The sequence below is a fragment of the Thermobia domestica genome, chromosome 11 (genome assembly GCF_964235325.1).
Source record: "Thermobia domestica chromosome 11, izTheDome1.hap1.1, whole genome shotgun sequence".
NCBI lineage: Eukaryota > Metazoa > Arthropoda > Insecta > Zygentoma > Lepismatidae > Thermobia > Thermobia domestica.
Genome location: NC_137464.1, coordinates 78914571 through 78938967, shown reverse-complemented (window position 1 = coordinate 78938967; position 24397 = coordinate 78914571). Strand labels below are relative to the sequence as shown.

The window sequence follows — 24397 nt, the reverse complement described above, 5'->3', positions numbered from 1 at the left end:
CACAATTTTATCGAGCGGATAAATTACTTCGAGAGAGAAATCATTCTAATTGATTAATTACCTTAAACATTATCTAACTGTGTAAGTATTAACTATACTTGGTTATTTTATTATGCTACCTAGACTAACAGTATAATCTGTTTCAGAGCCAGCAATACTTCGGAAAAAATCCAAAAGAAATGCATCAGTTTTCAACTTGAAATTAACTACATTTTACTAACAGCAATAAAAGAAAAAAATCTACAGAGCGTTACAAGACATCAATATTCAACATGATCAGATGACAGCATAATTAATCTGTAACATGCAGTTAAGTTCAGTAATGAATCTCGAAAATCTGAGGTTCCTTTAGAGTGTCTGTTAGGTTCTCAATAATAATCTACAGACTACAAACCAAATTTACTGGAAACTCTAGAGTACTGACGACAAAGACATTTCATTCTCAATAAAGAAAGCGTCTGAATAGGCTCTCGAAATCCAGGACTCGAGCCTACTTTTCGGGAAACAGGTTACTAGCTAAAACATGGAACATTTCTGTTCTCGTATCTTTTCACAGATGTTTCACTGCATTCGCCCAAAAATATAATCTTCGCTACGCTCTCCCGTTATTAACTGAAATGACGAAAGAAAATTAGTGTTTGGTTAAAGTATTTTAAAAAATTCTAAAACTGAATCCGATCACTGAAAAAGATATTTTGTTTTTATTCGGAAAATTAACTTAATGGACCGCATAATTCCAAGTTCCCCTTTTCTTAAGGTCATTACGGATTCAAAACTTAGTAAAAAGCTTCAAATGAACATTCAAAAGCAAGTACCAGTTTCAACATTTTGAAGAACATTAGAAATTACATTTTAAAAATATAATTGTTATTACTCTTTTCCTACTTCGGTTTTCATTAACATACTGGTCTGTGATATAAAGTATATAATCATTATAGTGCCTAGATTTGCTTTAAGCAAAAATACATTTTGTATGGTGCTTTTTTACATTAATAATACATTGCAAATGGAAATTAAAATTTATTTCGCAGTTTGAAAAAGCAAAATCTAAAAATAAAGCTGTTAGTATAAACCTTCACTCGGCCAACTACACAGTCTCAAAGCAACTGCTCTGCATAGAAATAATTCAATTCACTACGAACGACTCGTTGCCCTTGTATTCTAATCATTAATCGAATACAGAGATCTTACAGAAACTTTAGATCCTTATGATTCATGAAAATGAAACAAAATACATATTTTGTCTTATTTACTTTCACATTTAGATCTTTATCAGGAAAATACGCACCACATTTTTTGTTGACCCTGTATCATCATAAATGTTATGTCAACCAACTACACAGACCAATTCGCAAAGACCATTCACTGGTAAACTTCAATATTACTGAGTAGTTTTGCTCTCTCGCTCGAGGCTCAGAGTGCGGCATAAGCATTGGCAAATAACGCACTAGGCCGCCAGCCCAGTTGTGACCGTAAGTAGGTAAGAAGTACAATTGAAAAAGAGTTTAATAATTCTGATTTCCTTAATCTAATACTTTTTAAAATAACCTCTCTCCTTGGAACTGAAATACTTCAAATATTTTAATAATATAGAAAGTTGTTCGCTGTATATCCGACCATTTTCGATTAGATGCTGCCACCTGGCGTACCATGCTGGAACTATGGGTATGCTGGCGAGACCACTGTCGTGTCTGACTTTGTAGGTGCGTGTTATCAAATTGCGCCAAAAATCAACCAGTATTAGGATGATTATGTAATGGGCCTTTTCCATAGTAAGTTTTCGTTCGTAAGCATTGTTAAAGTCTTGGGAGAATGGGTTAACACTCAGGGTGACGGCTGCGAAAGATATTGGCCCGTTACACACAACAGGCTCCCCTTGCGCAACATTCACTTATAAAAACCACCAGGAGAAGGGCTGCAAGCAAAGTGACACCCGTAATGCTGAGGAGGATCAGTCGACTAACGTACCAAGAAAATTCCCCGACGCAACGTGATATGGGCCACAGATTCCACCTCACACCGTGAACAAAATTCGCAAGTGCCTTAGGTTGAAGTGTGTGTGTGTGTGTGTGGAACTTCGTGTAGACCACCTGCTACCGCGTAACATTGTCGAACGTAAGACGAACTGTAGGAAATTATATATAAGTACCTGGTGGGACCGAAATGGAAGAAAGCTGTCACAATGCAATGGATGAATGTCCATCTCACTGCTGGTAGTCACATTCGCGCGATCACATACCGTGACTGACTGCAAGGGGCGCAGCAACTTTGTTCGTCAGTGCAGGGAAAGTTTCCCCTCGTGGCTTTATAGTTGTTACGGGATTCGGTATGACGGTACATTGATGATACACAAAGTGAACAAAAACGTGAATGTGAACCCAAGATACTCCAAGACTCCATTCTGACACTTATCTATCAGAGAAACATCCCAAAATTATCTGGAATGGACGCGAACCAATGATGATCCATATGGACTAGGTTTCGAGTCATACCGACAAAACATCATGTTTTTGTCAGGAAATGGAAGAGAAAGTAGGAATTCGTGTCTTACCGTTCGAAGAGATTCCTGTGAAAATCCCAGATGCCAATACAGTGGTATTTTTACGCATTTGGACTGTTGAAACGTCGTCTTCAACATTGCCGTCCACGCACCCTCGATAGCTTATGGAAAGCTTGCAGGGAGGAGTGGGACAAAATTCCCATGTCTGTCCTGCGCCGAAGCTTGCTGCACTGGAAACTGCGATGCCGTGTGATAGTCCACAAAGCTGGGGTCCAATAGAACATGATCGGTGGTGGCGACGCGGTATTTCTTAAGGTAAGTACTCGTCTAAAATGGTCGGATATAAAGCGAACAACCTTCTGCACACTGAGCGCTCACTCAATTGCGACCACCCTTCTACATAAGGCGTGGGCAGCAGCCGAGCTGTTAACATGATCACACCGACTGGTAGTATTGCAGAGAACACTCGAGATGATATGTTGGCAGACAGGACAATGTTACAATGGGAAGGGGGCAGGATTAATGTGCATTCCGAAAGGGCATGATTATGGGTTCCAGTGTCGTGAAGGTGTACAAGGAGCGACAAGAACAGAACTACAGGTGCATACGGACGATCACACCCCGAGACAAGGGCGTCACACGGGAAACGAACCATCAGTGTTCAGGAATTACGTGACCAATACAATAGTGGATGCACAACACCCATATCCCACTATGCGGTGTATATTGGCACGCATGAAGTCGTCACGCTTGGGTACAGGAGGCGCTAAGTAGATTGCTGATGATTGGTAAAGTCCAATGAATAACAGTTTGTGTTACACCAGTCGGACAGGCGCGTGAATGAGTGGCGTCAACAGCACGAAGCTATGAATACCTCGTGCAAGGTGCGTACTGTACAGGCAGGTGGGAGCGGTTGTAGTGTTTGGGGATGCTTCTGTTGGCATGGATAGGACTGTTGATGTGCATGGACCAGTGTGGCATCTATTGTGAATCTGCACATGTGTTCACATACATTCTACAATGCAACATTTCTACCTACACGGAGAGGTATTTTAGGCGATAATTGACGGTGCTACTGAGCCAGGATTGTACTAGCTTGGCTTGAACATTCCACTGAACTGCAGCATTTATGAATTGGCTCCTTAACTCACCGGATCTCAATCCTATGGTACATTTATGGGACGTTGTGAAACGAGTTCTTCGCGCCATGACTTCTGCCAGCACCGACATCTGTGGGTTTATTATGGGACGTTATCAGGAATGTTCTGGTATCAGCTCATCGTGGAAACATCGGCAATTTACAGAATCCATGCAACGCTGTGTCCAAACCGTCCTTCTAGCAAAAGATGGATCAACGACGTAATAGGAAAATCGCAATTCAGCGAGTTCTCAGTGTAATAAACGAAATTTTAATTATCTTTTCGTTGTTGACCGAGAGAGCTGCCTGGTTATCACCAAGTGCAGTCATATGAAAGAAAAAAAGATTTTCAAATCTTGATTGAAGTACGTATTATTAGATAATTAGTGTTATTGCTGTCCTTCCAAATGCAACTGAGATTGTGTGTGTGGGAAATTTTAAATCCAATAAAACGGAAGAAATTAAAGAAAGTTCGTATTTCTAAATTTTTTAACTTCAGTTCAGACAGACATTTTATGTATTCTGAATTTAATGTTATCTGTTGCTGGGGTTGCCTCAACTCCTACAGCACTTGCCGTACTGCGCCGCGCTCTCGGTCTACTTACCCATGTTTATATTGATCTCGCATATAAGTAAATGCTTACCCTCCTTGCAACGACTCCGAGCAAGCGATTCCAGTTCATAGTATGGCTTCCTCTTGTAGAACGGATGTGTTAATATCTGAAAGTAGATAAATAAAAAGTAACAACCACAAGCACTATGCACCATTGTTTTCAACATGGGCGTTAAACGCCCCAAGGGGTTCTCATTTCTAAAGGGACGCAATTGAACAAAAAAAAAAAAAAAAAAAAAAAAAAAAAAAAAAAAAAAAAAAAAAGGCCATTGATATTTGGGACAGGGTGAGATATCACAACCTATTGAGACTTCTATCATCATTGGATTAATTATCAAATTTTAAGACTTACTTCACAAATAAAAATAATATATTGAGTGAATGATTATGGTGTAATGGGGGAGAGAGGTGTCAGCAGTGACGCTACCTCGTATTTGTCCTTGGCACCATAAAACTAATGGCCGATACATACTTTACATTAAGAATTTAGTAATAGAAGTTGTTTTTAAAATATTTCAAATCAAAGTACTACAAGACATCAAAACAGAAAACAACTATCATTAACACGATTGTGAAAAAAAAAAAAAACAGTTAATTTTTATTAAAATGTGTACATACATTTAAAATACCACTTCAACATCATGTTCTATTCTACACATTTGGTATTAAAACATGGAATTTCCCTCTCGCACGAGGTATTTCAACGAAGGTCAATTTTTGTTTCGTGGGACACACTTTGCACTCGCTTATATTTTGATTTCTAGAAAGGAGGAAGTAGGAAATTTTGTAGAGTAACAAAGAAGAGGGTAACTTTGTATAATATTGAATAGAAATAAAAACCCCTATTACACTTAGGATTCAAGTGCCAGCCGTCCTAACTGGACTTTCTTCAAAACATGCCAGGCAAATACTTGGACAGTACCTGAAGTCAGGAGCCAGTTTTATTAATCCCTTTGGCACAAACGCTGTATCATGCACATATATAATCAGTTATCACCACCTAGAACGTACATGCTTGCTTTAATGTTAAGAACACATCTGAAACGGCTGAATTCTACATTTTTAATCCCTTTCCAATGACGTAAGTGGTATTGCTCACGAGACCAGAACATTCTCGTTTCGAAAACTCTCACTTTCCAGAAACACGAGACTAAACAACCATTCAACCAAATGAGACAAGACAAGTTTACGTGCCGAGGCGAGACCTGTGCATGAATAATGATGTTCACCAACCGAGAAACTACTTATCTGTTCAAGGAAATGCCAAGGAGAAATTCACTCCAAGGTCACATCGAACCTTTAGGTAAGTGTAGGACTAGAGCAGGAATCGGCTCACCTGAAAGGGACCATCCCGGCATGCACCCGGAGGGACTGAGAAAAACTGGAAAAGATCTCCAGGATGGTCTGTCGAAGTAGGTTTTGTGTCCACGTTCGACCTACCCAAATGTCGTGTGGCAGGCAGGCACGCTACCCCTACCCCACCGGCTGGGTACGAGTTAATTAATCTGTCTCGTTTCAACTTGTCTGGGGAACGTGACAATACATGCGCTCCTTTTCTAGACGATACAACAACTGAATGATGAGACGCAACAAGTAGAATTGAATTGTTTCGTTTAAAGTTGTCTTAGTAACAAGATGAATACGTTTGCAACAAGTTATCTTTTACAAGTTGTTGCTTCTGTCTTAGAGTACTCTCATGGTCGCAATACCAGTTTAATTTGTATCGTGATAACTCATGTTTAGACTTTTCTCTGGTTTTCAAGTTTTGGAACTTAGGCCCTTTCTAATTTTATTCAATTGTCATCTCGTTGACATCACTTAGCCATTAATACCGGGTTACCGTGAATAAATTCAATTCAATTTCTTTTTCGTATCTGCCCCCCTTCTGATGGTGACGTTGCGTGTGATCCTTTTTCATATCTTTCATTGTGGTCGTTCTATTCTCCTTGATCCATTATACTTCAAACTACACACTCTTTCCTTCACCGTTGTCTAAGAAAGACGTGGCAACGTAGCATTTCTTTTTACCATTGGGTGCAATACCAGTGTAGAGCCCAAACGGCTGGTTCAATTCGAAAATTCCAACATTTTATTTAATAGATTGAAAACACATACTTTCCAACAACATTGCTCTGTTATTTTTTTCGGATCTTCAATATTTACCGAGATGGCCTATGTTAACGGACTTACGGGACACCTTGTATATATATATTTATTTTACGTAATAACAGGGGACACTATACAATTCCCTTACAGAAGCCATCTAGATACGACATGCACCAACGGATTTCATGGGTACTACGATGTTCAATCAACATCATAGTTGACATGTGACAGCCAGAGTTATTCTCTCGAAAACCTGGGATCACAAATCTTGAAAGAGTCAAAAGTAGCAAAACGTTTGCAGATATATTTTCATTGAGAATTTATACAGCCGAACAATTACTACTTCCGACTGCAGTCATTGGGAAACACTTTCACGTAAAGTTTTTCCCAGAGTAGACATTTACATATTACTGTGGTTCATACGAGCATCGCCCTTAAACTTCGATCATATTACTTCATGAATATAGATGCACATTCATGTTGCAATGAACTACTACTACCCTAGGTGGAGCACATTAAACTGTTTATACGTAGCTAGTACATCAGAAAACTACATTCTCACCCCTGGTCTGAGATAGCAACTTTCGAATTACCACATGATGCTGGGTTAATATATTTAAAAAAAAAAAAAAAAAAAAAAAGTGGCATTGAAGTATAACCGCGTTCTGAAAATTTGCAAAATGTTGACTATTCTTCTACGGATTCGAACTTTCGCTCATTCAAGTACAATAAATTTCAACTATGATCATTCTCACGTTCGATGAGGCTGGAGAAATTGATATCTTCCTGCAATTTCGAGTAGGAATTTTCCAAATAAACTATAAAAACTACTGAAAATCCTGCTGTTCGGTTAGCAAAAAATTTGAAGCACCAAGAAGGAATCGTCCAATTCAACTGTAATTCGGTAGATGTTTAAAACTATGGAAATGTGTAAACTGTTAAAGGTTTCAAAGATCGGGTACATCGCAAATGGCCGAAGAGTAATATTGTCGGCAGTAAGGAATTCAGTCAACTGTGAAGTGTGAGGCAGCACTGTGCACGAAGATAAACACACACAGTGCCTTGTGACATTAACAGCATTTCACGGTGTTAAAGAGGACCAATCGTGGGGTTGCACAAGGTTAGCTGGACGTTTCGATGCCACAGTGGCACGATATTGAGCATGTGAATACGTAAAAGTTTACGCCTGCTATCTGGATACAAGTACTAGACTACAACATCCTGTGTCATCTCGCACCATGTTTCGTCGACTGGTAACTGCGGAACTGTGGGTGCAACACCTTTGCGTAGGTTGCCACTATCACCAGTAAAAATGAAACAGTTTCACGTACCACGGATATGCCGGCTAGGTTAAAGGAGACGATGATGAGAAATGAATGAAATTGTGGAATGAAGAAAGTGGAAGGAAACTGGAGAACCTCAATAAAACCCACGCACACGGTGTTTGTTCACCATAAAGCTGTTGGCGCGAGATGGATCGAACCAAGGATCCCATGCACCAAAGGTGAACGCTCTACCACTGAGCCCCGCAGCCCCACTATCACTAGTGCATACACGACAGCACGTGGACAAGACATCCGAACCTGTCACTGCCTAATACTAATCTCATTACTGAGACCGGCGGGCAATTTGGGAAAGTTCTGTAATCTCTTTTTGGGAATGTTCAATGTCTTAACCAGGTAAGTTCAGGTCTCCTGAAAATACTCATTAGTGGGACAGATCCGGAAAGCGGTTATAACTGAAAAAAAAAAAAAAAATGGAGTTTAGCCAGAGATTTGTGTATAAGGCTAAATATATCTAACAACCACCTCGTATATAATCCCTCGACCTAGAAACGACAATGATAAAGTTTGAACACCAAACACCAAAACCACATCTGTGTCAGGATCTAGTTAAGACGCTGTCAATAGCACTTCCCCAGATCACACGATTATTGGTAGCGAGACGTGATGTACCTCATCAAGCTGGAGTTCAACTGCAATCATGAAATGCAACGAAACTCCGCACTGAATAAAAATCCAAAAACAACATAGTGGGTCAAGTAAAATCAGGAAACTTTCAACTCTTGGAAGCCGAAGGAACATCAACTGACTTCTACATTTGTAACGCTATGTGGATGTTAGAGACCGTGGAGGACACCCTTTCTCTTGTGCCATATTGATGTTGGGGCCCATTCTAGTTTGGAGACCGTGTAGCACATTGCCAATTACGCAGAGCATCCTGCAGTTTAAAGAACTACCATTTCTAGTTTACTTATGTACTACTATCTACTGAAAAAAGTTGTGGAATAACGATAAGAATAATATCAAAGTTATTACCGATAATCACCCAGATATTGAACTTAATCTGATATTTTGGTATTCTGAATATCGACTTCTATTGATACCTATATAAACAGACGTCACAAAAATACTGACAAGTAAACCTTACGTTTGGGTGAATCGAGTTGCTGACTGAGACACATATGAGAAAGTAGTACTAAATGTGGTCAGTATTTCAGTGAAGTTGTAGGTGCGAAGCTCCAGGGGTTTAGGAGATACAGCTACCAGAACATCACATGGAAGTACAGAATAGTCTTCATACAGTTGGAGGTAAAAGCTCTGTAAGACCTCTTGTAACGACAAAAGGTGAATAACAAATATATGGGTATATATTAGGACTAGGGGAAGTCATATAGTAAGGGTATACCTGATGGCGGCCATTTTGAATTAAGGTTAAGTTTTTAAAATAGGAATAGGGTCATGTGATACATGATTTAAGACGCAAATTTAATCAGAAGAACAATGGTCACGTTAATTTTGAGTTACGCACAATTGGTAAAAAGTTACAGGGAAATTAAATATTGTTGCAGCATATGTATTAGTCCTTTACCCCACCTTGTAAATTTTGTGTTAATGATAATAATTAAATAAAAAGCAGGTGGATAAATATTAGGTCTATGGTAAGAGTTGCCTTGATGGCGGCCATGTTCAAATCCGCCATTTTGAAGCAGGCAAAATTTTTAAAGAAAACGCATAACATTGACACCTTATTAATAGCAAATTTTACCATAAATCCAACGGTATAACCATTTTTGCTTTATCATGAACCAGCATTTGTTATCGCATAAACAAGTTGCTAATTTAAGGAAAAATGACCAAAGAGGAATTGATTCATAATTGAACTTGGGTCTTTCTTCCAGGAAAGTCCTCAATTAGTACAATCAATATGTAGTTCAGAAAAGAGTGCATGACTTGCACAAATGCTCTGCTCACAGTGAGCACGCCTGACAAAGGCAATCGAGTTACACTTGACATATCTGTCGTTAACAATTCCGTCAAAGCAGTAGTCGTAAGGAGCGATCCATTTAATTTTGTGCTGGTTAATGATAAAGCAAAAATGGTTATACCGTTGGAGTTATGGTAAAATTTGCTAATTATAAGGTATCACTGTTATGCGTTTTGTTTAAAAATTTTGTCTGCTTCAAAATGGCGGATTTGAACATGGCCACCATCAAGGCAACTCTTACCATAGATCTAATATTTATCCACCTGCTTTTTATTTAATTATTATCATTAAAACAAAATTTACAAGGTGGGGTAAAGGACTAATACATATGCTGCAACAATATTTAATTTCCCTGTAACTTTATACCAATTGTGCGTAACTCAAAATTAACGCGCCCCTGTGTCCTTCTAATTAAATTTGCACCTTAAATCATGTATCACATGACCCTATTCCTATTTTAAAAACTTAACCTTAATTCAAAATGGCGGATTTCAAGATGGCCGCCGTCAGGTATACCCTTACTATATGACTTCTCCCTATTCCTAATATATACCCATATATATGTAATTCACCTTTTGTCGTTACAAGAGGTCTTACAGAGCTTTTACCTCCAACTGTATGAAGACTATTCTGTACTTCCATGTGATGTTCTGGTAGCTGTATCTCCTAAACCCCTGGAGCTTCGCACCTACAACTTCACTGAAACACTGACCACATTTAGTACTACTTTCTCATATGTGTCTCAGTCAGCAACTCGATTCACCCAAACGTAAGGTTTACTTGTGAGATACCTCTCGTGGTAAAAATTGCCAAAACGCGACGACGTATCAAGTAATCTCAAAAGTGTTGAGCCTTTTGCGCACGATATGGCATTAGATCTTTTTCCCAATTCTCAGGGTATATGAATTGTAGAGAGTCAGACCCAGGGTGGAAAAATGATTTAAAAAAAAAAAAAAAATCTTGATTTTTTAAAATTTAAGTCATATCTTTCTCCTCGTATAATACAAGTCGCGAACTGAAGAAAACACATTTGGAATTAGTATTAAATGTTAATTATGCCATTTAAGTGAAAGTATTGGGTTGAATTTTGATTCCCCAATTGTTAACTTATTTCAATCTCAAATGTTTCTGAAGCACTAAGGAAAAAGTACAGCAATGATTATCACCATGACGCTCTTTTTTTTTTCACGAAAGTTACTGATATTTGGCAGGGGCATATTTTTAAGAAATCGGAACTTGCTTGCGACAGGAAATAGAAATAAAATACATAAATTTCGTCTAAAGTTATAATTTAAAAAAATATCAAGTTTCGGAGAGGGGAATCTGACCCCTCTAAATACTCCTCTTATTTCGGAATAAACAGACGCGCGTACAAAAGAATTTTAGTCTTAAATGTCCACGGTGATTTCCCTATCGCAATAGTTAACGATTTAAATACCCTAGGTTACGAAGAGGAGAGAGTAGAATTCCCCCATAACCCGTTCAAAGCGGGATTTTCCTAATGATCCTCTGCATGACACTCGTTTTCATACTGTTCTGTAAATACATTTGACTCTTATTGTATTATGATTATTAACTTCCATAATCGAAAAACAGTACAGAAACAGGATTTTACTTATTTTCACTTTAAAATTAATTTATTTCGGAATTTGATTTAAATCAATCCACCCTGGTCAGACCTAGGTTATTTGACAACTTACAGTTCAGGCTAGTGAATGTCTAAGGAGTGTTGAATTTATGTACCTGGCAATCAAATGAAGATAAGTGAACGTTCCGCAAAACCACTAGACATTTTACATTGCAATAAAGGTGCAAATGCTGTGTAGACGCGTGAAGAGGACAATATACGTTACGAAAAGCAAGTCAAAAGTTTGTTCAGTCGTTTTCGTTCTGTAAATTTCAATGTTCAAGATGCTCCTCGGAGTGGCGACCATAGAAAAAGTGGATAATATTACAGGCATGACATCACAATTTGGAGACAGCTGGCTACAAAAGCAAGCTCTGTTTGATTGCCACATAACTCAAACATTTAGTCGATCGAATATCTATTCAAACGTTAACTAAAGCCATTTGTGAAAAGGTTGATCACGAGTAATTAAAGTGAATTACGAGAACAATGTTCGAGAAACATCGTGGTCGAAGCGACAAAAAGCTCCACAGTCTGTGACGAAGTCCACACTGACGACCAGGAAGGTTGTGCTATGCTGTGCATTTGGTGCCACTGGAAAGACATCGTGCATCACAAGCTGCTGTCGCGGGGAGAGAGTGATTCAGACATGTAACGTCGACAACTAGTACGAGTGCATCTAGAAATTAAAAGTTGGCCGAACTGGTCAATAGAAAATGTATCATACCACGCTGACAACGCCAGATCGCATACATATTTAACGACCCGTCGGAAGTTAATTTGGCTGGGAGGTTTAAATGCATCCACCGTGAAGTCCAGACCTGGCACAGTTGGACTCATATTTCGGCCTCTGGTCTCTAAACTATCTGAACGGTATTACAATGGTTTCGAAGGTCTGTGAAAGTATGCGTCCATTTTTTTTTGACCAGAAACTACAAGTTCTATAGCGACGGGATTATAGTGCTGCCGGATAAATGGCAGAAGACTATACAAGAAGGTGCATATTTTTAAATCAGAAATGTATTCTCAATTTTCATCTCCAAAGGCTCAACACTTTTTAGACAACCTGATGTGTGGAGTATACGTGAATACAATAACTACTGTGGATCTGCATAACAGGTTAAATCGCATATTAAATATTCAACATCCTATAGCCACTTAAAATACCAGGGTGTTCAGGGATCAGAATGCGTCCACTGTCCCGAATCGTCCGTGATATGCATGAATCACAAATATGCGCACACAACTGCATCAACGGAACGGATTACAAACAGTCACAATATAGGAGTCGAGTTCGGATCTTTCAATATTTCCGCACCAACGGCAGAACTGGACCATAACATCAGAGCAGCTTCTTCAGCAGTTTACAGATCTACGGACAAGAAGTTCACCGGTGGGAAGTCCTTGAATGTCCAAAATGACAGTGTATGTACAATTGTCCAAGAAACCCGCTGCGGTTGCTCACAAAGTGTTAAAAAAGAAAACTACGCCGCGCTGATAATTGTGGGGTGGTAGGGTCTCTTACCACGGAGACAAAAGATTCACTTCTGCGAAACTGGAGTGAAATCTTTTGCTGTGAACTACCAGTCTGATGCTCTGACATGTTGAAACTACACACCCTCTCCGACATTACCCACTAGGCCTTATAACAGAATTCTGCTACGGCTCACAACACCAAGCTGACCCAAATGTACCTCCAATATGTTCTCCATTTATCAGTGTAGATAAATGAGCAGCTGACAAGTCCCGATTCAACCCACTGGACTACGATCTGTAGTCCAAATTAGCAGCCGAGCTCTGCCTTATGTGACATCGTGATATTACGTATTTGTGCTAATCGTAGTAGCATTTTCTTCGGAAATGGTGCGTGTGACCATTGACGGCCATTATGAGTAGTCTGTAAAAGTCACTTCCGCATTAGACTATAGCTAATAAATCTGAAAAAGACCACGATCATACTTGCTTGAGCGTATCGCGCACCAGTGCGTCAATCATCATTCATAATTCAATGAAAATTATCGTATTGTTTCAGAATATTCTGAATTCGCTTTTTCTACGCATTTTATCTTAAGCTCTCGTAACTTTTTTGTTAGTCTCACGGATATGCCGTTTACGCTAAGACGAATGGTCAATGAAAATGAACGGTTGCGAGTATTTCGTGCTCTCCCACCAGCATCGAATCCGGGACCAAGTGCAGTCTTACGTGCTAACAACTAGACCAGCGGGGTGGGTCATACCACGAGCTATGATAACTTGAGCGTATGTCTCCGTCAAGAACATCGAAATCCATCTGGCTCGTGCTGGTATACACTGAGGGGAAAACAATGGAGGTTAATCAGTAATGTTTCAACCTGAAGACAATTTCCTGACATATGGGATTTTTTCTTTATTCTGGTCTGCAACGGTATCCTTGTCTAAGATCCCCTATCCTGAATTCTAAGAATGAGTCAACTTAGAAGAAAATGGCAATCTATGATCATTAAGAATATAAATTAACGAGATAGACTAACGATAAAAGTATTTTTATTGTCATTTGAATCTTAACATGTGTACATAACTTTACTACTCTGGACAACGTAATCGCTTGTGACAGGAAGCAATTTGAAAGTTACGAGATTAAATAATAAAAAGAACGGAAATCAGAATTTGTGTTATTGTCGGCAACTTATGACTTTGCAAAGATTATTATTATTACTATGAGAGTAGCTGACAGTACGGCGAAAACATAGCTAGTAAAGAACTTCTTGAATATTACTGTATTTTTTTTTTTTTTTTTTTTTTTTAATCTCGTAATCTCTAATATATATACTGTCCGGTTACTCATTTGTTCAGCAGCTGCTACAATTACTATTGCTGCATTAACACATTACAATTTATCAAGTTCAGAACTACTACATTCTAGTGATGTTAAAATCTAAGTATTATTCAAAACACTAATAATAATCACACTAGTTTTGTACCCTTACTCAAATTACTAAGAAATTAGAGAACTACTACAAACTGCATGCATGAAAGATACAGGCAAAATTTTACCTACCACGTAATTCATAAGCCTGTTCATCTATCTGATGCCAATGCTGGAAAAATATAAGAATCCCATAGTTAGTATTTCGTTATGATCCAACATTCATACAAATGACACCAACGCAGAACCATGAATTATGGTAAGCCCCTTACTTTCCATGAACGTAAAAAACTGAACAATTTAAAGGTCTCAAGTCGCAAAAGAATTTCTATCTATCTATCTATATATATATATCGACTTGATAATTTTTGAACATAGCTTTGTCCTTAGGGAATGATTACATGTTTCGCTATTTGGGGCATCAAATGTGTGTGCTGTAATATTTTTGTATCTTTTTAACGTTGCAGAGAATTTGAGTCGAAATTTTAAGCCATTGCCTCCCTGTACGCAAAGGTTCAGGTTATAGAACCATGCAACGCTACGAAAATACGACTACAAGGATAGTTCAACACTAACGCATACTAACCTTACATGCTTTGTAAGTTGACAGTGAACGTTTTCCTTTCGATGTTCGATTAGCTGGTGAACGCAACGGCTACAACGGGTATTTAGCCAGATGAATCGCATTAATAAATGTCAAGGAACTCGGCCGCAGCGGTGGTGGTGTCCACAGACGTAGTGTTCTTCATATATGTCAACGTATCGCATTCTTGTCCCCGCAACATCTCAGCTGAACAAAGCATACTTCGACCTATAAATAGTACTCTGGCGCAAGCCATTATTTTGTTATTTAATTGACACCCCCACATTATGACACCATGAGAAAATTAATGGGCTTACCTGTGAAACAGAATTAGCTCTATTAATAAAATATGCATGTTGGTATTCCCGTCGAAGCAGCACTAACAGCTATCGGATTTCTATGCACGTAGTATCTTCCTAACAATTCAGCCTTGAGAATACGTTTACCAGTATATACTAATAATTATCAAAAAATACGAAGTGCAAGGAAACTGAGTTATATTTCCAGTTATACCTAAAAATTCATGGAAATATTTAGAAACGATTGCGCTTATAATCACGTACGAGAAGAAAAAATTTAATCTTACAGAGAAATCAAACTTCTCGAACACGAGCCAAGAATCTGGTGTCAATAACTTGTGATTTAAAAATGGTTATTACTCAAACTATCAACCCAATTAGTTAAATGCAAGTGAAAATAACATCTAAGTTTTATCTTTTACTAATAAGGAGTTTATTCATTTTCAATAAGCACTTTAGTTCATTCCGTTTAACAATAAAATAAATCCACTGAAAGCTTTTGTATGCATAGTAACAATTCCGTTCTCCGCACCTCTGTAGTCAAAGTTCAGAAACCAAATAGAAATTACACTGTTGGAAATTGGAAGTGTTGTATAATAATAAATCTGAACTAAAACCAAATGACGTGAGAAGTCGCAAGCCGATTTGTTTTTAACCACTGGTCATCTGATCAGTTACGCTGACATGCGTCGGAAAATTGGAATAAACTATTTGATCTAAACTGCTTGCAATGCAGAGTCTATAGCATGGTGGAGGAAGCGTGGCCTTAATACTCTTTGGAGAGACCGGGAAAAGGTCCACAGGGAATAATGTCAACAAATATATGGATGGTGGCAGTTAACACATTTACAACTATGGACGGATTCAAGCAGCAGTTTGGCATTATTAGCACCCACGAACAACTGACCACCTTGCATGATACTCCTCAATTAGTGTGATCTTTGAGCCCCATGCGGTATTCCGATAAACCAACACACCAATATATAGGGAGTCACAAAAAGATCGGGACGGTAGAATATTTCGAGAAATACACGTCGTTTCATGAATTACAAAAACATGTGGCAAATATATTTTCAAATTCTATTTCAGGGTGGAACAATGAATTCACCTTGAAAAGTGTAAATAGAATACCCCAGTTTTTAGTGCAGATTCAAATGCTACACATAAAAATAGGTAACTTTTCGTGGAAACATTTTTGTGTATTCTTGACAGATGAAACTGTAATCGCGAAAAAAATTGTTTTATTGAGAAACCCAGCAGAAAGATCGGTACAGAAAAATATCGAGAAATACACGTCGGAGCATGAAAAAACAAAATACGTGTCAAATATTTGTTCGATTTCTATTTAACTGCGCAAATCAATGTTCTTTGGCGCCCCCTAAGGTGGACAACTTCAAAAGTTTAAATGGGACCCCCCCCCCCAGTTGGTAGTGCAGATTCAGATGCTACATACAAAAATACGTAACTTTTATCTAGAACATATTTGTTTCCTCGATAGATGGCACTGTTATCGCAAAATCTGTTTTATCGAGCAACGCAACAGAAATATCGGGATAGTGGAATATCTCGAAAAATACGCATCTGGGCATGAAATTCAACAAAAGTATATGGGTTTAATATGTTTGATCCCTAAAGTGTGTGTGTGTGCAAATGAAAATACCTGGATACACCTTAGTGAGACAGAGGCAATTTGGAAATTTGAAATAGGACCCCGCAGTTATGATTGCAGATTCAGATGGAAAGCACACAAATATACAACTTTTATCTGAAAAGTTCTTTTGTGTTCTTGAGAGATGACAGTGGCAAATCACTTTAATGCACGGAATGCGCTTCCTATCAAAAGATATAAAAAGACATGCCGAATTGTTATCGAAAATATTTTATTCTAGTCACCTTAGGAGGAAATAATCAGAGAAACAACTAAAGTTTAAAATTAAACATTCATACTGAAGTGGAAAGGCCTAATGTGTACATCAGCTTTGCAACAGACGATAAACCACTTGTAGTGGTACACAGAAACAGTTACGTGGACGTACCTTAGTAGCTGTATATTGCCTCCTGGGTCTATTCTCTCGGTTCATCACCTCCCCTCTCGCCGTCGGGGTGCTTGTTGGTTCCTACGATATTCGCCAGTAACCAGTGTTATAGTAAGTGCTCAAATTGCGTACCTTGTTCGATTTGACAATTCCCTATTCGATGATAGAATCATCTACAGTAGCCCTAATGACATTGGGTTCAATGAGTGCAACTTCGTCAATAATGCTTTGCCGAAGCTCATCTAAGTTGGTAGGCTTCCTTTCGTACACACGATTCTTCAAATGTCCCCAGAGAAAATAGTCCAGTGGCGACAAGTCAGGAGAACGAGCTGGCCACTCAATTTCACCACTTCTGCCAATCCATCTTTGGGGGAATTGCTCATTCAGAAATTGCCTAACAGTTACACCATAGTGCGGGCTCGCACCATCTTGCTGGAACCACGTCGTTCCGCAGCATATCTTCATACTTCCCAGCATTCAAATTCCCGTCAATGAAAAATGGTCCAACTATGAAGATGTTCACTCCCGCCCAGACGTTCAATTTGTGAGAGTATTGGTTATGTGCTTCAACCGACCAATGAGGATCGCTGTCAGCCCAAAATCAACAGTTATGTTGAACTAACGTGACGGGTTAATTCGAAAGTGGGTTCATCTGAAGAAAAAAAAAAATCTAGTGAAAAAGTTAGGATCATCAATTCGCCTCACCATCTGTTCACAAAATTCCATACGGCGGTCGCCGCCATCTTCATTTAACTCACGTATAAGATGAATTTTGTACGGGTGGAACCTGACTGCCTTCAAAGTTCTGTGGACAGTCATGGAACAGATTTGTTGTTAAGTACCTTTACGGGTGCTCAGGTGAGGATTTTCAACGAAGGACAACGCAACGTCAAACTGTCTTTCGGCCGTAGTCGATACTTTGGTCGCCCAGGAATTCGACGATTCTTTAACTTCCCGTTTCCTCGAAGCGCCACATGGTGCGCTCGACAGTCGAGTTTGAAATGAGATCGTTTGGACCGCGAAATGTTTGGTTAAATAGCGCCCTAACTTCAGCATACGATCTTTGGCGATCACCCCATCCGCGCATCATCCGAATAATTATTCTGTCGTGCTCAGAAAGAGTGGCCATGTCGTCAAGTAGTTAATATCTGTCCAGCACTTCGAGATCACCACAATTTGACTACCTTCGCCACTAAAGTGCACTGAATTTACAAGACATTCACTCACAATGAACACCTCGAATTGGATGCACAATAAGACTTCGTGATAAGGAATCACTAATTCTCCACTGATGAAAACTGTTGTACAGTGTCTTCCATGCAAAACTAACTCGAAGCAGGCATGCCGAGCCTACTCCGCAAGTACAAACAATTACCAGCTCTATTTTGATGACTTATTTGACATACACGTCGATGACCAACGGTGTTTCGATATAAAAACAACTCTTTTGGCAATTAGGGTAGTTTCATGCTTGTTTGATTTGATTTTAATGCCTCCGTTTCGCAGAGAACTATTTTACCCTAATGTTGTCCTCATTCTTGGGAGCACGACGTTCAATTTGAAATATTGCGTGCGTTTTAAACTCCAACATTACTGTGCACTTTGAAAGAAATATTTAGTTGTTGCGATTACAGTCATGGGCGCCCGCAGGCTTTTTCCGAGAGAGAAGCACGATGTTTCAGAAGACGGGGGCAGAGGGGAGGGCGAAACTACCATTAAAAAGGTAATTGTGCACACTGAGTACTCATATGTAGAGATAATTTAACAAAATCGGGGACAACTCAGATTTTTCGCGATTACAGTGCCATCTGTTAAGAACACACAAAAATGTTTTCAGTAGAAGTTAAGTATTTTTGTGTGTAGCGTTTGAATCTGCACTAAAAACTGAGGTGTCCTATTTAAACTTTTCAAGTTGCCTACTCTGCCCCCACCCCCTTAGGGGAAACCCGGGTGAATTCATTGTTCCACCCTGAAATAGAATTTTAAAATATATTTGCCACGTGTTTTTGTATTTCATGAAACGACGTGTATTTCTCGAGATATTCCACCGTCCCGATCTTTTTGTGACACCTTGTATAGTATGCGGTTAGTGCCAATAGCAATCTTACTGTAAGTACTTTAGGTCAGTAATGTCGAAATTACACGATCAAACATGAAGTGTATTGCGTGAACACTATGTCCGCTGAAATCTGTTACGCATCCTAGGTAGTAATCTCCGCGTCATTGCGAAGAATTCATAATTGTTCTGTAATTGTGTATTGAAAATTTAGTGGAAAATGGTTTGCTTTAAGAATGTTGGATTTGTATTACGTCCTATCAGCAACGACGATATATAAAACGAGACCTATAGATTAAAATAGGCTTAGAACAATACGATGCTCTTCAGATGGCAAGGAATCCAGATCTTCATTTAACAAAGATACACAGAATAGCCACTAAAGCAGGGACAAGGACTGTTACGAACGAATAGATATTTTGGGAAGGGCTCCATTATGGGGCGTATAAATATATGTATGCAGCAAATTTTTATGGTTTAAAATAAAATTCGTATAACTAGTACAATTGAAGATTACTATAGGAAACTAAGATCTATTGTGAACACAATGAATGACTCCGAAAATAAATACCTTCCAGAAAATCGACAAAGATTCATTCAACAAAAACTATTTATTGTACTGATATGATGCAATCAAGTGTTTCAAGCTTCGAGCATACTATGTGTGTGAAAAAACTGCTCACTGCAACTGGCTATTGCCTAACGTAGTGATCACAAATGTGATACAAAGTATACCTCCCCAATAATGAAAACAATGCCATGCCGACAAAGGGAAATTCCAGCACATATATATATGGGATACCAATAGTAAATAATACGTTAAATGGCAATCCTGAACAAAATGCGCAGTAACTAGCTGCAGAAGTAATACAAACATTGCGATATTACCCACAAAAAATTGATTCATAACAGACCGGTTACTGTAGCGGAATTTATTATTTTACTTTCCTTTATTATCTTATATCTACTGTTTTCACTACTTCCATCAACTAAAATTCTTTAAGAAAATTTCATTCACTTGCAATTTCCATCAGTGTATTTAAATTTGTTCTTTTTCTTTCTGTAGAACATCAGGTGTAAATACTTTAAAGTTAATATACGAAAATAAAACTCAATGACATAACATTAAATGTTCATTGTCCTTCACTTAAGCCATCGAAACACAGCTTACTGTATCATGTTTCCCACTACTTTAATCAAAATTAGTGCATAAAAACTCGATGCTACTATTTATTCAACCGTTACTTAAGAAAATTTACAGACTAACAATAACGAAATTCCTCTTGAAATAGTTTAGGATCGAATATTCATTGAAACAAATGCTGTTTCGAAGGAATATGTTTCCAACATGCCTCCAGAATCACTTCTGCATATTAAGTAGTTGATTTGACAAATGCACAGTTGGGTGTGCATTTCGGAAACTATTTCTTTCAAAGACTAATGAGTATGTAATTGCCCAACGAGCAACGTTGCCATCTTCGCTTACTACGTATAACAGCATTAATCTACGAATATACTCAGGTAAATTAATATTCTAAATAGCATAAGACAGACATAACGTGAATCAACCTTGAGTCGTCCGTATTACCAGTTTTAAGTTTTAATCTTTTCTCTCGCTTAATATGTCAGACAAACTATATTATGTCAGACCAAATATCTGCTAGGTATTGCATGAAATTAAGATTTTAATTCCAGCCACAATGAGGACTTAATGACGACGTTACTAATGGGCAACTTCTCATAAACCTAAGTTGATAACCTTATCGTACATTTCAGGAAGTAAAGATCTGCTAAAATAGTCATACTTACTTCACGATTCAGTATTTGCAGGTTTCACGGTTTGTAAGGTTTTCCATTTCAAACGTCAGCGAATACAGGATTCCTTATTTATTCTAGACATTTATAAAATTAAACGACTTTTATCTATATTTTATCATGTTTATCGTTCGCATACAAAATTTACTATATTACTGCGCTAGAGGCATTGTCAAGAGTAGATCTGACGTATTTGTCACAATAAGAGAGAACATTCATTTTCTACAACCAGTATTTTCCTTACCATCTATCTCGTGTCACTTCTTCCTAGCATGTTTGATTACCATTAATACATACATTTTACAAATTAAATAGTTCGAAAAAAAAAATCATTTCCCCTATGAGAGACTTTGTCACGTAATATCAGAAGTGATATTCGTAAATATTGAATGCGACAATAAATACATATTTCACTTTAAAAAATTGAATACAATGTCTTGACTTTTTTTATTATTAATGTAAAGGTACTAAATTTGTATTGCGATTAATATCACTACTTTGATATTAAATACATACTTTAATGTAACGAATTTTGAGCGTGAAGAACATGATAAATCTAAACATTATAAAGTGAATTCGTCTCTACTATGTTTATACAACTACAAAGTAGTGTGATTAATTTATAGATTTCTTACATACTTTAAGTCGGCTTATTTATTCACAACTGATTGTTTTTGCTCCACACATTTAGCTCCAACATATTAGCGTAAGTCGGATTTCGAGTCTAGAATTTATACTCGCCAAGGTCTTTATTCCAACCTTGAAGATGTAAACATTCAAAATACTTTCTCTGGATCTAGATTCCACATGAAGTTACAGTTTTCGATTTTCATAGCTTTAACTGAATTCCTATAACAGATAAAGTAAATTAGGTAACCAACTACACGTGATCTGTAATATAGGTTAAACACGATGGATGAACTAATGTACATTGTACCTTAATGAGCCAATTTAAAGTTCATTCAAAGTTGACAAACGTTGTTTGCAAATGTTGGAACAGTGCGTAGCGCTCTTTGTTGGGATGTTAAGGTTGGTTATAAAAATAAAGTTATTACAAAGCTTGCGAAATTATTTCTAACATTCACCGACGCATCATTACAATAAACTGAAGAGCAATACGATTTTCAATATACTTCATACAAATTATCGTCATTGTGTGTGTGTGAAGCTTATTTTCTACAATATTTAAACGTACATCTTTACATACATGTATTTAGTTCCAATAAACGGACTGTCAGGAAAACGAGATAGTGAGTTTTCGATTTGATATTACATCGAATTCTACTTTGAAAATTCGAACCCTGTTTTGTTGCACATAAATATTACAACTTATAATATGAGCGACAAAGTAATTACCGACATTAGGAAGTATTACACTGTACTGATGTACAGATCAATAAACAGTAAAAATATTCCACTTTTTATTAACACATTCGCGCATTAATTCTATTCACGTTAGCAAAAACGGAAACTCACTACCTCCACGAAGAGCCAAAGTACAAAATTAATATTTATGGGTAACTGAAGTTCTTCTCAGATGCTGATTTGATTGTAATATTCTGAAATACTGCTTTCTGTTAGCAGATGAAGTTCTTATAACACATTATGTCACACAAGATCTATTTTTACTAGTAAATCTTAGTGATGGGAAACGTTGGCCTTCGTGAAACAATTCCAGATTTTGCTTTCGAGACAATGAGTGTTAGAAAAAAATGAAAGACTAATTTATCGCGCATCGTACACGTTTAATGCTGTTTTCCCATCACTAGCACGACCTTGACGCAGATTCTACAATGAATAAACCATGGGACCAAAATAAAGTCAAAACGTACACATTGGCCTGTTACGAAAGAAATCTATTTATTGTTTTTTGTATATTTTACATATTGTGGGCGAGAGAGAAGCTTTGAACATTAAATGGAAGACTAAATGCTAATAATGTCAGCAAAATAAAAACTACACTAAAATTATTCTAAAAGTGAGAATGTGTGAATTGAGCAGAATGTAAGCTTTATAATGACTCCGATATTACAATGATACTGAGGTATCAATATGTATAAATTATTTCTATTTTGCTTCCTTCTGTAACAAAAACGCAGTACAAAACATTGAAAACGATTCATATCGGGAGAAACTATAGTTTTACTTTCGTTTACACATACAACGATGATAATAAGCTGTTGGTGTAAGTACGGCAACATTTAATTTTACTGTCTTTGAAGTTTTGTTTCTCATTAATGCTACGAAGCAAGTGACTACCCTAAGAGTTACATAATGAACGTGTAGTATTAAAGAGAAGTAGGCAAAAAAGTCTTTGACATTTTTTTTTGTACCGCTGTCTCCTTCCGACGACTCCTTTCTCATCTCGTATCTTCCATTTACGTAAATATGACGCACAATACACACACACATATTTATGCGCCGGTTTTTGAACTTCCACAGTAGCAGACGCATTAAAGGTATTCATTCCATCTAGAATCGGCGAGGCGGCGGCATGTCACGGTCAAGAGGAGTTGGAGCGGGATAGCTACGATATAATAAAGAAAGACGCATTCGTGTTATTCTTTTAATTAGCTCATACAGGAATAAGTTTTCATAAAGCACCTTTCATTCGACTGCTATAGAAATTTCTTCTTTACGTTTAAACTATTATATATGAACAATTTATTATTATTACTATTTTAACGTTTAGAATGAAGAATCAATATTTCACAGGTAATGTCGAAGTTCTTTTTAAAAATTAGTTTTAATTTCGTTTTATAGGACGCAAACTTCAAGTGCTTCTGAAGGCACTTAAAAACACTTATGCTGCACATGTTTATTAGTTGATCTTGTGGTTACGTTCACACTATCTGGAAGAAAACCAAACATGCACCCTCCTACAACAATTAGTATTAATTAAATGTAGATAATCATGCAAGAATGCTTGGTTACTTTACTATTGCAGAATGGGTAAAACCTCGTTAATAGAATACCTGGTTTTTATTTTGAACCTTTAAAATACACTATTCTGCAAATCGTTTCACAGTAATACAATCCACAGAACTAATCAAGAGGTTACCAAAACCTGGTCGACTTACCGAAATAACTTCACTTCTCGTATTGTCACAATTTTTTTTACATTTTCTAGTAAATTTAAGGTTTCTCCCTAAGCTATCCTACTTGAAGTAACGACGAAATTCGTGTAAAGCATCATGTTAAGCGTTATAAAAGCAACAAGAGGGTGTCAAACTTCGTAAAATTTAACACAAATATAACAGGAAGATTTCAGAAAATGGAATGGTCTATGAGCACTGATTCAATATTGTATTCGACATATATGGAAATGCTCTAAATTATGCAGTTATACAATCCATTGAAATCAGAACTTACCACGCTCAATCTCTAATAGTATTTTTAAAAAGTTCTTAATTATGTAATATGCGTCCATATAATTAAGCTAGATTAAAATA

The 24397-nt window shown here is 37.5% G+C and overlaps 1 protein-coding gene across 9 annotated transcripts in view; it reads right to left on the bottom strand.

Annotated features, from left to right (window-relative positions):
* The window catches only part of LOC145664204 (uncharacterized), a 96794-nt gene that overhangs the window by 2298 nt on the left and 70099 nt on the right, over positions 1-24397 (bottom strand). For 5 of the 9 annotated variants that reach the window (XM_081730648.1, XM_081730649.1, XM_081730652.1 and 2 more), the window contains one exon: positions 22789-23472. In XM_081730648.1, coding sequence (XP_081586774.1) covers positions 23418-23472 — 55 coding nt within the window. In that variant the 3' untranslated portion in view covers positions 22789-23417. Of the gene's footprint in view, positions 1-4282; positions 4359-14288; positions 14329-22788; positions 23473-24397 lie in introns of those variants that run through there. The other 4 variants (XR_014127331.1, XR_014127333.1, XR_014127332.1 and 1 more) reach the window with 2 other exon arrangements.